Source organism: Bombyx mandarina, chromosome 22 (assembly GCF_030267445.1).
Source record: "Bombyx mandarina strain Sakado chromosome 22, ASM3026744v2".
Classification (NCBI taxonomy): domain Eukaryota; kingdom Metazoa; phylum Arthropoda; class Insecta; order Lepidoptera; family Bombycidae; genus Bombyx; species Bombyx mandarina.
Genome location: NC_143228.1, coordinates 17,169,193 through 17,186,514, shown reverse-complemented (window position 1 = coordinate 17,186,514; position 17,322 = coordinate 17,169,193). Strand labels below are relative to the sequence as shown.

Sequence of the window (17,322 nt, the reverse complement as noted above, 5' to 3'; positions counted from 1 at the left end):
CGTAAGGACGTGTCTAGGGCGTCGACGGTGACTGGCTCCTGCATGATCAGGATTCGGGGAGTAGTCAGCGGCGGCAACGATAAGGCGTTTATCATGACGCATAGCCTTATCGAAGTATCGTTCCGACGCTGACTTCATGTATTTCCGAATTGATTCGAGGCCCAGGTCGTCGTGTAGGTCAACGTTCCTCACGAACCACGGAGCCCCGACAGCTAACCTGCAAAAGCGGGATTGTAGGGATTGGAGGGTGTCTATGTGTGTGCGGGCCGCGTGAGCGAACACCACACTCGCGTAAGTCATGACGGGCCTTATGCAAGTTTTGTAAAGTGTCACCTTGTTCCGAAGGGACATTTTACTCCGCTTACAGATCATGGGGTAGAGTCTACCGAGAATAAACGCGGCTTTTTTTTTTTTTTTTCCTACCTAAGCTGAGAGCCTTGAGAGGCTATATCAGCGTAACCCTAACTTTTGTAGGTGAGCTCACGGGGCTCAAACCTGATGACGTTGGCACAAACGCGGCACGGTCACGGACTGATTTTATATGCGGGCGGAATGTCATCGATGCATCCAGGGTAACGCCCAGGTACTTGACCTTCCTGGCCCAGGGTATGGGTTGTCTAAAGAGAGTAATCGGGGGTGTGAGATTCCTCCTCCTAATCCGGGAGGAAATCCGTGTGGAGCTTCCCCTCTGAAATAGCACCGCAGTACTTTTCGCTGGATTGATGTCTATGCGCCATTTTCGGAACCACTGTCCTAGGGCTAGGGCTGCGCTCTGAAGCTTCTTCGCGATTATGGACTTATTTCTACTAGAATAGTAAACAGTCGTGTCGTCGGCGAATAAAGCTAAATGGGTCGGCGGCGACCGGGCAATATCGTTGACGAATAAGCTAAATAGGAGGGGTGAGAGGACAGAGCCTTGCGGGACTCCAGCTGTGAGAGGTCGTGGGGAGGAGCGGGTTCCCTCGACTCGGTATCGAAAAGAGCGGTTCGACAAGAAGTCCCGTATGATGAGCACGAGACTATCCGGCACGCCCATGTTGAATAGTTTGAAAATCAAACCATTGTGCCAGACTTTGTCGAACGCTTTTGCGACGTCGAAGAAGAGAGCTCCCGTGTATAACGGTTTTGGTCGATTAAGCCCCACAAGAATGTGCTCCGTGAGGCGGTGCACCTGTTGAACGCATGAGTGATTTGTACGGAATCCAAATTGTTCATCGATGAGAATGCCCTTGGATGAGACGAAGTCTCTGAGTCGTTTGTAGAGCAGACGCTCATACAGTTTGCCTAGAGACATGAGGAGGCTAATCGGGCGGTAGCTCGTCGGATGATTTTTTGGTTTACCGGGTTTATGTATGCCGATAACGTCCGCTTCTTTCCACACCGCGGGAAAGATACAGTTCGCCATAGCGGCATTGAAAATAGATGCCAACATCACGATGAGTTGGACGGGTAGAAGTTTAATAACGCGGTTAGATATACCGTCGGAACCGGGAGCCTTGCGAGGACGTAGGTCTTTGATCAAGTCTTTAACTTCTATCGGGGTGACGGGTGGTAACGCATCCGATGGTGGCAAGGAGGCTCTGCGTTCTACCTCACTGTCTACTAATTCTACATGAACAGGGTCCACGGATTGAGTGCTGGGCGTGCACTGGGTTTGCAATGTATCGGCCAGCAGCTCTGCTTTTTCGTCATCATCGAACGCCGCGAGTCGGCCTGAGGGGCCTACGAGGGGGGGCATAGTTACTACCGTATCCGATTTGAGAGTACGAGCTAAGCGGTAGTAAGACCTTTGGGAGGGCCCGAGTCCTTCTAAGAAATCAGACCATCTGGCATCTCGGACTTCGGCGATGCGAGACTTTACGTCGCGTTGTAGGGCACGCATTCGAATACGATTTTCCGCGGTAGGATACCTGTCGTAGGCGCGTATCGAGGCGTTCTTAGCTCTAAGGAGTTCCCTAATATCGTCGGACAATTTGAAGCGGTGAAGGAAGTCCTCCGCTACAACTTGTTTCGATGACCTATCTAATGTCGAGGTGATGTGTGACGTTAAGATGTCTATGGCTTCAGCGGTATCCTGAGGAGACGGGATAGAGTCCGGGTTAAACGGGAGCGATGGTGGATCAGATTCAGCCAGGCTGATGCCCAGCGTGTGCCAATCCACCACAGTCCTCGTGACGGGAACGGAATCGGGAGCGCGACCGAGCTTCATAACGACGGGACGGTGGTCTGAATCTAACTCTGAAACTACTTCGATCGAGTGTAAGCGCAGAGTTACGTTTTTTAATAACGCTATGTCGAGTATATCCGGGCGATGCGCGATATTTAGCGGGTAGTGAGTCGGGGTTTCTGTTTGAAGGCTGGGGCAGCCGTTGTACTGTAAAAACTGAGACCTTAGAACTCATATCTCAAGGTAGATGTCTATGGGCTCCGGTAACCACTTAACATCAGGTGGGTCGTGAGCTCGTCCACCCACCTAAGTAATAATAAAAAATAAAAAGACAACATTTCAACTTCAATCCTCCTCCCACAAAACTCATTACTAGCTAATGTCACAGGCAATAATAGCTTTACAATAATTTGACATCAAATGTCAGTCGAATCGATTTGTGAACGTGCTCTCACAACAAATCCAACCAAAGCGAAGCCGGTCACACAGTGTCACACACGTAATGTCCACGACAGACAACAACTGAAGACACCGCACTAGTTTGTTTAGCAAAAATATATAAATCACTTAATTAAAGAGGTAAGATGTTAATTTATCGAGGCTTTTTTTTATATTTGGCCGGGGCAGAGTAACGCCCCCGGTTGGACTCGCGTTTATCTTGTGAGATGTTTCAATGAATAATACAAAATTCATTGTCGTCTGATTATTAATGATTTAAGAGCCCGATTGCCTTCTTGAAGGTGTGTGACCAAAGTGAACCAAACACTTAATTTTATACCATTAGGTGAGAGGTTACACTACATGATCCAAGAATGTATCTTGATACACTTTGGCTGAAGTTTTCACTCCTTTTTAACAAAAATGTAGTTTTGTGACTCCTTGATAAGACACGCCCCACCAAACCATCACTGACGCAAGATGACGACCACGTTGTATCTTTTCGACCACTTGATCAGCTTTTTTAGAATCGTGTGAGCGTACACTTTATCATTCTGCTTATTGTAGTGTTCTTCAATCGTAAAATTTTTTTAATCGGTAAAGAGGATATTTCTGTGCCTTTCGCGTTTATCGCGTTTTGATCGATCCACTCTCTTTAATTGTTAAGATTGATTTAGGGCATGTCCTGTATATCGACGATAACCACCGAGCTTCAGGTCTTGTCACTACATAGTAACAAAGTCACTTTTTCTGTCCCTATATCTGTCCCCATGTATGCTTAAATCTTTAAAGCTACGCAACGGATTTTGATGCGTTTTTTTTTAATAGATAGAGTAATTGAAGTGGAGGGTTTATATGTAAAATAACATACATTAAATAGTGGAAAAATCAATAATAAATTACAGTTTCCGAAGCGAAGCGAGGGCGGGTCGCTAATTTTATAATACGCGACAGAGTCCTAGCGGGGAATCTTCATTTCTCGCCATAAGATCTTTTGCTTCCTAATAGGGTTTCGACGAATTCTGTCTTTAACAGCATTAACAACTTTTGTAGTTATAACTAACAAATGTTGCTTTTCATCGAGGTGCGGAAGTGTCTGATGTGCTGCGTGCTCCTGGCTCTCATCGAGGAGTGTTACTGGCTAGTCTTCGCAAGAAATGAGCGTATCAGTTCGCTCGGTCCTGGTGGAAGGGCCTCAGAGAAGCAAGGGCCCGTTCACGTATGCTAGCGCTCCCAGGGCCCTCTACAACAACACCAAGCTGAAGAGGAACCCGTCATGGTGAGCTTTGCGTCGCTAAAGTTTATTCGGTGCGTTCCAGTAGACTAGGGAGTACAGTATTGGGGCATCATGTATCATTCAAGTTGTAGATTAATTCAAATAGCAGACCATATGTCGTTAGTATAAGAATGTGAATAGAAGGTTATGCTTCGAAAGAAATGAATGAATTTCCTGTTACGGTGCCTTCTAGGTAGACTTAGAACGTGATCGAACAATTAAGCTTAACTTAACTTAAAGCTTAACTTAATTAATAAAGGGTCAACAATAAGAGCGTAGTGAGCGAAAATCACAAAAAGTGCAAATACCACGAAATACTATGAATGCGCGGCAAATCAAAACGACCAATTAAACTAAAAATACAGTGACCGAGAACGCCGTAGGCTGGATAGGATAAGATCAGAACTTTATAGGATTCTCTTGGCGAGTACACGCCAAAAGACCTTACAAGGTACATATAATTCGCCAAGATTGTTATTAAATACAATAAATAACTATACAATTGAGATATAATTTTTCAAACTCGAGAAATCTGATGCAATATCAAACTAATTAAAAAATTTACAAAACACATTTTGAACTTAGTACCAAAAGTCTACTTTTAATTTCCGTGACTTTAGGTATTTACACACACAATGTTGGAGAAGGAGCTTTTTGACTAAACTTACTTCAGTTGTATTGAGCCATACGCCTACCATCGCATACCATCACCTGTTTTCGGTGACAACAAAGATATCTCACTGTTCCTTATGTGTAAAACTGGTGCTTTGGGTTGTTTTGATTCCGCAGAGGTAGGTCCCTATTTCTGCCGTCTTCTTTCTGCCATGCGCTGACCCAAGGTTCAATTCTAGATCCGTTTGAGAATTTCGAATAAAAACTGGCAAGTACCCTCCGGTCCAGTCAAAGAACTCTACAAGGTCAAAGCTAAACTATTAACATGTTAAATGTAATAGTAATTTTGAGCATGAAACGCTGACGTCATATTATAATCACCAAGTCATTATTTTACAGAATACATTATACAAATATACGATATATTTCATATGCTATACTAGAAATTCAATTGAGGATTGTGTGTTGCTTAATGGAAATGAGTGGCGTTTGGGTTCATTGAATGCGGATCACCTTTTTTTTCTAACGCTGTAATCTGACTACGTAGTCGGTAATCCGAAGATCCTTACGGGAGCTGAACGGGAGCTTCGCGCCTGCGCCACCCACCCCGCTATCTGCTCTGAGGAGCCGAAGAGAGACCCCGCTCCCTTCCGCGCTCCTCAGCCTCACGGAGCACCATAACCAGCTCGCATAACATAGCCGCCATAGTCTCCCACGAATTGTGGTCCTCTACCATGCGAGCGACGACAGCCCACAAGGAGAGTTTCACCTCAGTACCGCGATGAGATCTCGCCGCTAGTTTTCTCAACGTGGGTACTCCTCGAGCGCATATTTAGCGTCATCCGTGCCCAGGCTAGTGGCAATCTGGATGTGGCTCTCTCTCGCAGAGCTAGGAGGTATCAGTACCTCCCGAGGCAGCCATGCCTCAGAGGACCTCTTTGAAGCGGGAGGAGAGCACACCGTGAGAATGTGAATGTGTCGGAGGATTAACCTTAGAGGAACTTAATTTTTGGTTAGCATTTTTCTCGCGAAAATTTCATCGACAATGGGTAGTACTAATGACTGCGTGGGAATGCTACCAATTCTCATTGGAAGATTTCACTCGTTGAAAAAGATTCGAAATTCGGTCGATTCGAAATACGAACGATTCGAAATTTTGATATCGATTTCGATATTCGGACTTATATTACATCACATCGTGAATAATATATCTTTAAAAGCTGTAGTCGACGAGGGGAAAAAATGTAGCTGGGAAAACACCGAGCATCGCCAATCGATTTCGACTCATCAAGCAATCAGATGTAGACAGTGAAATGGCTGCGATAACCAAGTTAATGCTTTGATCCAGTGCAATGCAACGCTTCGCAAGCTATGTGCGTTAAAATACTTAGTTACGAAAAATATATTATTTTACGTGGTAGGGTTACATGTGAACCGAGTGAGGAATCCTTTATAATATAAAATTGAGACTTAGAGGTCATGTCTGACGATGATAGCAGCCTTCGGTGAAGGAATAATATCGTGTAATAAAAATCAAAACCCGCAAAATTATAATTTGCGTAACTCTTTGTGAGTCCGTACGGGTAGGTACCAACACCCTGCCTATTTCTGCCGTGAAGCAGTAATGCGTTTCGGTTTGAGGGGTGGGGCAGTCATTGTAATTATACTGAGACCTTAGAACTGATATCTCAAGGTGGGCGGCGCATTTACGTTGTAGATGTCTATGAGCTCCAGTTACCACTTAACATCAGGTGGGCTGTGAGCTCGTCCACCCATCTCAGCAATAATAAAAAAAAGGCTTGGCTATGGTAGGCAGAGGCTTGGTTATGGTAAGCAGCGTTTTGGCTCTGCCCCTGGCATTGCTGACGTCCATGAGCGACGGTAACTACTTACCATCAAGTGGGCCGTATGCTCGTCTTTTTACAAAGGCAATAAAAAAAAATACCTGTAGGTACGGCGGTGGGTTCTGTAAGCCAGGCCCAAACATAGACATTCATTAGTCCTAGTTATAAATGTACGTCCTACATATGTACGTGTGCCGAAATGTACGTCCATACAGTGGCGACTTTCACGTTGTTGTCCCGTGACCAGCGCTTGTAGTGTGTGTGTGTGTGAGTGTCTGTGTGTGCACCACAACAACACCATCAAAGAAAATCTCGTTTTTATCATCGCACCGCCCGCCACCGGAGTATAGTTCATTCATACTGCCTGGAGCCACTACGTTCATCCACAGTACGTTTCCCGAGAACTTTTTTGCTACGTACCATCCGGCTTTGTAATGAGCTCCCCTCCACGGTGTTTCCCGAGCGCTATGACTTGTCCTTCTTCAAACGAGGCTTGTGGAGAGTACTTAACGGTAGGCGGCAGCTTGGCTCTGCCGTTGCCATTGCTGAAGTCCATGGGCGACGGTAGCCACTCACCATCAGGTGGGCCGTATCCTCTGCCAACAAGGGCAATAAAAAAAAAGTTATTAAACCCTCAAAATACAATAGAATTTTATTTAATTTGAGTAAAATAACAGCACCTTCGTGAGCTGTTATCGCATCCGATCGTAAGCGAGACGTTAGCGTGGCGAGGACGCACAGCCTTCACCTTGGTTGACCGGGCGGTGGGGTCAGCGCGCCCGAAGGCGGTTGTCATGGCTACAGAACACCTCAACTTCCGCACGAAATCCACAATTGGATGTAATAAAAAATGTGTTACGTAGCGTTGTTACTGGAATTGATTCTGTTGATTAGGAATACGGGTGGTTAGATTTTAGTGGAGACCTTGGTTCTGTAACTAAAAAATGCGTGTTAGCTCCGTCGCGCTACTGGAATATACTCTTTAGTGCGACTGTCATTGAGCATATAACATACAAAGGGAGTCAATAAATGCAATTCGAATCATACTGACAGTATGTATAAAGTTTCATTCATGTTATGTACGATTAAATTTTTTAGAAACGAAGTTCCTTATGGAACGATGCGAAGGGGTATCCTAACCGGCAAAAAACGTCCGTAACGTAAGACTTTTATTTGTAATGCACACAGTGTACGACTTAACTTTGTAATAACGTATGGAAAATAACATATTTTTTATCATTCATTGACCACGATATCAGAGCGTTCGTTTGCGCAATACACTAACTCTTATGCAAGCAACCGTGAATGAAGTGTACCACAATAAGTTTGCACGTTACCGAATGACCGTGGGTTGTTGCGAAAGCTCCAGTTTTATTTTCTTTACACCTCGAATAGAACTTAAAATTAATATTTTTATAATAAGGAACTTCGTTCCTATCCGATGTCCCACGACACCGCACATCTTTTATTTTATGAAATAAAGTTTTGTAATGAAATACGAACATTACACCTTTTCACCTTTACAACTTTAGTAAAAATTACTTCTACGACGAAGGAACAACAGAATGTCATGCAAGTTAAGCTCACATTTTTTTATGAATATTGTTTATTCGGAGTGGTGGTATTCTTCAATACAACCGATAAATACTTTTCACTTACTACGCGACATTTATCTTTATAATTAAAGGTGCGTTTTATTTTCTATTAACATCAACAGTTCGATGTTTTTAATTGAACTTCGATCAAGTTTACTACTCCATTCAAATATCTGAAATAGTTTTTTTGTTATGATACTTTTTGAGTTTATATGGCTCTACTGTAAAGCTGCAAAAATGTCGCTTCAACCATATAGCTTTTCACCCCTCGATAAATTTGGTAAAATAAAACCAAACTTATATTTTATTGAATATTTTTTATTGATATCCTTTCAATGGTATTCTGGTAAAAAGTGGCTAATGTTATAGTCGTGGATGGACCTACTCCATAGACAGGTATCCGCTTCCTGTAAGAGCCCCAATAGATTCGTATAGTCAAGCGTCATTTTTTTTATCCGATATTTAGTTGGCTATCTGTTCGATAGCTCAGTAAAATAAAGGTTTAATCATTTTTGAAGTTTTATTATAAAGTGGACTGTATTATAAAAGGTAATTAAAATATCAGCCACCAGTCGCGCGTGAGATTCTATATCGTTCCATTCGTGTTGGGTCGCGCTGTATGTGTTCGGCCCTCGCCGCTCGAGTCGTCGATGCCGTGGTGGTGGTTGGACGCCCCCGCAGACCTCGTAGTCCCCGCTTGTGCGTGAAGTACTGGCGTGGACACTATCAGTTTTAATGATATACATTAAACTTGATCTATATTTTCTTCCATTTGTTTCTACTTTTTTTAAACTTTTTTTTTGTTGCTTAACTGGGTGGACGAGCTCACAGCCCACCTGGGGTTAAGTGTTACTGGAGCCCATAGACATCTACGACGTAAATGTGCCACCCACCTTCAAATATAAGTTCTAAGGTCTCAAGTATAGTTACTACGGCTGCCCCACCCTTCAAACCGTAGCGTATTACTGCTTCACGTTAGAAATAGACAGGGTGGTGGAAATTCGAGTTAATTCGAATAAAACTTGTGTAAAAGTACTTAAGCCTTGTTATTAAAACCAACGTGAAATAAGTAATTTATTCGTCTTATCAGCGCAGCGATTATCGTGTTAATGACATTTTTCAACCATTCTGTTAATACACGCAAAGAAATTAAGTCCGCTAATTAAGCTTAAGCAAAATAAGTCCGCTAAGAACTTAAGCTGACAGCTTTCTAAGGCTTAGACGCGGCCTGGCCATGATTAAAAACATGTTGTTGTGCAGAATTCATCCATACTATCCACGCGTTCATCCACAATGCGTTTCTAGAGATCTGTTCTGCCACGTACCATCCAGCTTTGGAATGAACTTCTCCACGATACTTACTGAGCGCTATGACAGGTCCTTGCTCAAATTGAGGTGAGTCCTCAACGTTAGGCGGCAACTTAGCTATGGCATAGTATTCCTGATATCATGAGTTATAACAACCACGTGATAACATATTCTGGTGTGCGTATTAAAGACTAGCTTTTGCTCACGACTCCGTCCGCGTAGAATAATTACTTTGGCATAACGCAAAATTTTACCTCCCACTTCATTTACGTAGAAAGTGAAAATATTTTTGAATTATAGAATGTTAAGGAGCTATTTAAACCCCTATTTTGAAACATTATTTATTGGTGCTCCACTTGTATTGGTCTTACCGTGATGTTACATAGCCTATAGCTTTCCTCAATAAATGGGCTATCTAACACTGAAACAATTTTTCAAATCGGACCAGTACTTCCTGAGATTAGCGCGTTCAAACAAACAAACTCTTCAGCTTTATAATATTACTATTAGAAACTCTTACAAGTTCTATTAACACTTACATACAAATCGGTGCAAATAGTTTTAGGCTCTTTAGTCATTCTAAAAAGTAACTTGCGAAGAATACTTATACGAATAATATGTAATTTAAGGACTATTTATAGAGAGCCGCATTTTGTTATCGCGACTAACTGTAGCCAATTTGTTATGCGTAAGTTTTCGTAGACCCCTCTACGATCGTAGCTGTTAAAGGCAGTTCAAACTCGCTGTTTGGATTTTTACCGTAAAGCACTCGTATTTGTGACATGTAATTACTAAAACGATTCTTTTTTTTATTGCTTAGATGGGTGGACGACACAGCTCACAGCCCACCTGATGTTAAGTGGTTACTGGAGCCCATAGACATCTACAACGTAAATGCGCCACCCACCTTGAGATATAAATTCTAAGGCCTCAAGTATAGTTACAACGGCTGCCCTACCCTTCAAACCGAAACGCATTACTGCTTCACGGCTGAAATAGGCAGGGTGGTGGTACCTACCCGTGTGGACCCGAGGTCCTACCACCATTGTACATACCTATTATACAATTTCTACGAGCTATGTCAGTTCTTGCTAAATAAAACAACGATCTTTATTGTGTGAGCCCCTAAATCTAATCACGTCATGAACAATGACGCACTTCCTGCTATTTTTAACTGCAAATTAACTTCAAGGAAAGTTCTTTCTAAGTAATAATTTACATGAATTTTATGTTAAATGCTTGGAAAAAAAAATGTCTTATATAAAACCTCGCCAATTTATTAGTGTAATTAAAATTTGTGAAAACAAGACTATCACTGACCTCTCCAAATTGTTTTCTTTAGTGGACAGGTTAGGTCTATTGTTGTATAAATATTCTTCTACTGGTGGTGAGATGTATTGTGAGCAGTTACATGCAGTTACCAATAATCCTGCCTGTATCTGCCGCGAACTCATTTATCTTATCACGCTAAATATAAATAGACAAAAACAGTTGTGCGTCATTTTCTCTTCTTTTTTTTTAATTAACTATTGACAAGCCATATTTATTAACAATAAAAAGAATATAAAATTTCATTAACGTAACAAAAGAGAAAATGTAAGTACATCTAAACGAATGTGTCTCTTGCGTTATCCATGATTATGGTCGTATTTCGATTATTAAGCGAATACTAGTTGAAACAAGATTTGGAATTCGATCAGATTCAGTCAATATTGGAGACAAAGCGAGCGTGTTTATATACATGATGTGACCACGTCCTTACGGATCCATCAGATCCAATAACCCTTGCATTAGACGCCTTCCGCTCTAGCACTAGGAGTAGAGACCCCGGTAACCGTGCACGTCGAACTCGACAAAGAGTTCGACGTGAACCTAACCTAAGCATCAGCCCGTTGAGTTTCTCTCCGGATCTTCTCAGCTGGTCGGTATTATGATCCGGTAGTAGATTCATTCGCGAAGCAGCTACTCTTGACTTGTTGGATCTCCTTTGAAGCCGTTCGAGTAGCTGTTAGCAAATCCCGCCTCTTCTGGCTGAGCCCTTGCTCGCCCACCTGTCCTTGTGAAACTGGAAAGGCCTCCGGGCCACCAGTAAACACTCAATAAAAAAAAGACATTACGTGACAAGTGGAGCTGCGTTTGTTTTGTCCAGGTTTAAGTATGAGCTATATATGCTAGTGCACGCAATGCCTCAACAACTTAGTAAAGATAACGTAAAACTAATGGTAAGACCACGTCATTTCGAATCCTCCTGATCCACTAACGGTGCTTTTAGGTACCTCAAGCACCGTTCATCGTTCTCGTCGAACCCGTCGCTCGCGACGAAGGTTTCGGTCACTAAATTAACCCACAGACACAGACCACTGAGTTTCTCGCCGGATCTTTTCAATGGGTAGCATTTCCGATCCGGTGGTAGATTCTGCCATGCACTGTTCTTGCTAGAACTAGTATTAACGCCGGCATAGCTTTTCTGCCAGGATAGGGAGAAAAAAAGAGTTGTAGGACGTTTTTGCTGCCACGTTTTTAAGCGTTTCACGTTCCATTACATGGTACATAGTACAGGATCCCTGGTACACTTTTCATCATTTATTACTAATAAGCTGATTTTTCGTGAGTAGCTTCCTTTTGACTAGACGCCCAACTTTTTTCTTTACAGTAACGTTGGTAAATGGTTCCTTACTAGGGGTAGAAGAATAAAATATGTTGATTTCACGAATTTTAAAAACTTATTACCAACCGAATTTTTCTTTGTTAATTATCGAGATAATTATCTAAATAATGTGAAAAATTATTTGTCCTATAAAATATAAGGTTTTGTTAGGAAGCCCCCCCTCTCCAACATGTATCATAAACAAGGTTATGAAAAATAATTACTAACTAGCTGATTTATTTTTATTGGTTAGCTAACATTTGCATAGTTTACCACCCACATTCTCCTACAAATTGCCTGGTATGTCATCTTGGTCCTACGCTCAAAAGTTGTAGTACTAATACTTAATGTAAAAATAATTACTATCAAGCTGAATGTTCGAGAATAGCTTCGTTTCAATGAGACGCCCCACTAATTCTTGTACGAAAATTCTCGATTGTGGTTTATAACTAAGATAATAGGGATGAAATATGTTGTTTTGACGAATTTTTTTTTTTTATTACTAATCGAATTTTTTTTCTGTTCATTATCGAGATAATTATCTAAATAACGTGAAAAAATATATATCCTACAAAATATAAGGTTTTGTTAGGAAGCCCCCCCTCTCCAACATGTATCATAAATAAGGTCATGAAAAATAATTACTAACTAGCTGATTTATTTTTATTGGTTAGCTAACATTTGCATAGTTTACCACCCACATTGTCCTACAAATTGCCTGGTATGTCATCTTGGTCCTACGCTCAAAAGTTTTAGTACTAATACTTAATGTAAAAATAATTACTATCAAGCTGAATGTTCGAGAATAGCTTCGTTTCAATGAGACGCCCCACTAATTCTTGTACGAAAATTCTCGATTGTGGTTTATAACTAAGATAATAGGGATGAAATATGTTGTTTTGACGAATAATTTTTTTTATTACTAATCGATTTTTTTTTCTGTTCATTATCGAGATAATTATCTAAATAACGTGAAAAAATATTTATCCTACAAAATATAAGGTTTTGTTAGGAAGCCCCCCCTCTCCAACATGTATCATAAATAAGGTCATGAAAAATAATTACTAACTAGCTGATTTATTTTTATTGGTTAGCTAACATTTGCATAGTTTACCACCCACATTGTCCTACAAATTGCCTGGTATGTCATCTTGGTCCTACGCTCAAAAGTTTTAGTACTAATACTTAATGTAAAAATAATTACTATCAAGCTGAATGTTCGAGAATAGCTTCGTTTCAATGAGACGCCCCACTAATTCTTGTACGAAAATTCTCGATTGTGGTTTATAACTAAGATAATAGGGATGAAATATGTTGTTTTGACGAATAATTTTTTTTATTACTAATCGATTTTTTTTTCTGTTCATTATCGAGATAATTATCTAAATAACGTGAAAAAATATTTATCCTACAAAATATAAGGTTTTGTTAGGAAGCCCCCCCTCTCCAACATGTATCATAAATAAGGTCATGAAAAATAATTACTAACTAGCTGATTTATTTTTATTGGTTAGCTAACATTTGCATAGTTTACCACCCACATTGTCCTACAAATTGCCTGGTATGTCATCTTGGTCCTACGCTCAAAAGTTTTAGTACTAATACTTAATGTAAAAATAATTACTATCAAGCTGAATGTTCGAGAATAGCTTCGTTTCAATGAGACGCCCCACTAATTCTTGTACGAAAATTCTCGATTGTGGTTTATAACTAAGATAATAGGGATGAAATATGTTGTTTTGACGAATAATTTTTTTTATTACTAATCGATTTTTTTTTCTGTTCATTATCGAGATAATTATCTAAATAACGTGAAAAAATATTTATCCTACAAAATATAAGGTTTTGTTAGGAAGCCCCCCCTCTCCAACATGTATCATAAATAAGGTCATGAAAAATAATTACTAACTAGCTGATTTATTTTTATTGGTTAGCTAACATTTGCATAGTTTACCACCCACATTGTCCTACAAATTGCCTGGTATGTCATCTTGGTCCTACGCTCAAAAGTTTTAGTACTAATACTTAATGTAAAAATAATTACTATCAAGCTGAATGTTCGAGAATAGCTTCGTTTCAATGAGACGCCCCACTAATTCTTGTACGAAAATTCTCGATTGTGGTTTATAACTAAGATAATAGGGATGAAATATGTTGTTTTGACGAATAATTTTTTTTATTACTAATCGATTTTTTTTTCTGTTCATTATCGAGATAATTATCTAAATAACGTGAAAAAATATTTATCCTACAAAATATAAGGTTTTGTTAGGAAGCCCCCCCTCTCCAACATGTATCATAAATAAGGTCATGAAAAATAATTACTAACTAGCTGATTTATTTTTATTGGTTAGCTAACATTTGCATAGTTTACCACCCACATTGTCCTACAAATTGCCTGGTATGTCATCTTGGTCCTACGCTCAAAAGTTTTAGTACTAATACTTAATGTAAAAATAATTACTATCAAGCTGAATGTTCGAGAATAGCTTCGTTTCAATGAGACGCCCCACTAATTCTTGTACGAAAATTCTCGATTGTGGTTTATAACTAAGATAATAGGGATGAAATATGTTGTTTTGACGAATAATTTTTTTTATTACTAATCAATTTTTTTTTCTGTTCATTATCGAGATAATTATCTAAATAACGTGAAAAAATATTTATCCTACAAAATATAAGGTTTTGTTAGGAAGCCCCCCCTCTCCAACATGTATCATAAATAAGGTCATGAAAAATAATTACTAACTAGCTGATTTATTTTTATTGGTTAGCTAACATTTGCATAGTTTACCACCCACATTGTCCTACAAATTGCCTGGTATGTCATCTTGGTCCTACGCTCAAAAGTTGTCAATACCGCAGGACTTTTTTTTTATTATTAACTGTAGGACAAAGGTATCATGTGATAGGTTAATATATTTTTCGTCCAAATAAAACAATGTCCTACAACCTGCCGTGCCTATGCCGTGTCCTGCCTATTTCTGGTCTATGGGCTCCTGTAACCACTTAACACCAGGTGGGCTGTGAACTCGTCCACCCATCTAAGCAATAAAAAATAAAAAAAAGAATTAGACGAATCGGAAAAACTCAGCTTTTATGGCTGATGCCGTCGTACTACAAACGAGATAACAAAAAGATTTCAAATAACTCTTCTCAGCACTCCAATGGAAATACTCACAGGCCAGTACTAAAGGCCTTATCGACTTATACGAAGGAAATCACTGTTAAGAAATAGCACTTCAAAGATTTATTATGATCACCTCGTCAAATATTATTTAAACCATCAATCAAACGAAAAGTTGACGTTTCACAACAAATCTGTTTACCATTTCGAAGTCCACGTGGGCGCCTGCGCGCTCATACACTCCGCATTACTCGCAGTTACTTAACTAAAAGTCGTACGAGTAATGTGGCGTGGCGGCGGTTATGACCTGTTGGCGGTGGTAGGTGGTGGACGGCGGACGGCCATCGGTCGTGGTTCAGTAATCGTTAGCGAGCCCCGCGACCAGCCGCCCCACGCGGCCCCGCGCGCCACGCTAATCAAATAAACCCGCCACATCGGAACGCGCACACGTATACGCGTAAGCCGATAACGATGTGACGCAAGGATGCCGCCCGGCCAACTCACCGATGAGGCAACGGACGCGTTCACGATCATCAACCACGACGATGTCGAGCGATCCGACGGTGACGTCACGATCGTCGAGAATCTGTTGTTGCCGAAGAACGTAAACATTGTGAAGCCGCTGCAGCGCGATGAGGATTGCTCGCCTCTCGACGGCACTACGGGGGAGCGAGTGATGGGGAGCATGGCCGCACCGGTCGCGCCGCAGACCATTCTCGATCCGAAGTTCACGAGAGCGCTCGACTTCAAACTTCGGAGGCTGAAAGATAAAGAAATACTCCAAGCGAACCTACGCCGCCCGACGCGTTACAAGCCACGAAACGGCATGCTAACTTCATCTAACCAGTCCAATCCGAACATCAGCACGAAAGAACAGCTGCCAAACGGCAAACTGAGCCATTCACACCCAAGAATCGACATTATCCCCCCCGAAAATGGAAAGAAGCTATTTCCTAAGATCGACAAGAGTCCTTCACCAGGGCAGAAGAGCAGATCAAAAAATGGTTCCGAGAGCGATAAGCCTCGTTTCATCACGACCGTCAAGACTGGAACGTTTCTACTGCCGCCACCAGAAGTTGCAACTTTACTCGGATTGGAAACCCTATATCCGAAACAAGAGCGAGAGAAGATAGTGTATTCTTACGCAAGCAAACCGAAGGCCTTGACATTTCGCGCAAAACGAGCTGTGCCTGAAAAAAGAGAAGAAATTCTGCCCAACGGTGGTCCTAATGTTCCAATAAAACGACCGAACGCCGGTGAAATGTTCAGTGGCGTCAGAGCCCTAATCGCTGGCGTTGTCGGAATAAGTAATCTCGCTGGGAAGCCGCAAAAGTACGTGATCTCTTTTAAACTATCCTTGTCATTCATAATATTGATTGTTTGTGCATTTATGTGCATAAACAATGGTTCTATTATCGGTGCTATCGATTCGTAGCCAGTGTCACCGCGCCTTCTAAACAACGCTATCGGTAGCAATTTCCTTATCGTTGCGCTTTATTGACTGACGAACTAGTGTCGTACTCATTACATGTGGGTCGAATAGATAGTTATGAAAATAGAAACATTTTTAGGACGCGGCAATCGTTTCGTTGCGTCTAAATATAAACATTAGTTTTAATTTCTCCTTTACAATCTACAACAAATTAAAATCTTATTATTTAAAGTACCAAGTTTCGAATAGCAAGTTGTCTTTACCTGTTTTTCTTAACATGATTAAAAAACGCTGCACTATAATTTCAAAGTATCCTTTTATAAGCTTTTGTATTGAACAAAGATGCTGTTTCAGTATTCAATCGCACCATAACACATTCTACGTAACTATCAATAGAGAGATGTGTTAAAATTTCATTTTTAGATTAAATTACTTTGATATGCTGATTAATTATTATTTATAGAATTTAAGAATAGGAGTTCCTATGTTTTCCACTTTTAACATTAAATATGAATAGAGTAATGTATTCATCTATTTTAAATCTTAAATTCTATTCATCGGAATTGAAATTTACTAGGTCTAGATGAACACAGTGAACTATTGTTAAAATTTTTGTGATACAACTAGTAATTAATTAGTCTTATGAAGTCGGAAGCAAACATTTTTTTAACATTAAACTAATCAATTGAATATCTTAAAAAAAACGAATATATAACTACATATATCTAATAGCACCATTGTGTAGCCTAGTGTGGAATTTAAATTAAGTTATATATATACAGTGGTGTATAGAAAGCCTCGCCTCTAAGATTTAATTTGTAATTGGCCCAATTATACGTTTGTTACTGTTTTCAATGAACGAGGTCGCATAGCCAA

At 40.5% G+C, this 17,322-nt stretch overlaps 1 protein-coding gene and 1 long non-coding RNA gene across 3 annotated transcripts in view; one reads left to right on the top strand and one right to left on the bottom strand.

Annotated features, from left to right (window-relative positions):
- The first annotated feature begins 3,746 nt into the window (after positions 1-3,746).
- Rsph3 (Radial spoke head protein 3) overlaps positions 3,747-17,322 on the top strand; it is a 32,543-nt gene continuing 18,967 nt past the window's right edge. Inside the window, exon 1 of one of the 2 annotated variants that reach the window (XM_028170658.2) lies at positions 3,747-3,884. In XM_028170658.2, coding sequence (XP_028026459.2) covers positions 3,763-3,884 — 122 coding nt within the window. In that variant the 5' untranslated portion in view covers positions 3,747-3,762. Of the gene's footprint in view, positions 3,885-15,319; positions 16,347-17,322 lie in introns of those variants that run through there. The other variant, XM_028170657.2, reaches the window with a different exon arrangement.
- On the bottom strand, positions 8,542-15,358 carry LOC149500404 (uncharacterized). The gene is made up of 2 exons (XR_016324981.1): positions 15,217-15,358; positions 8,542-8,655 (listed from the first exon to the last, which is right to left on the bottom strand). It is a non-coding gene; the product is annotated as an uncharacterized LOC149500404 (long non-coding RNA).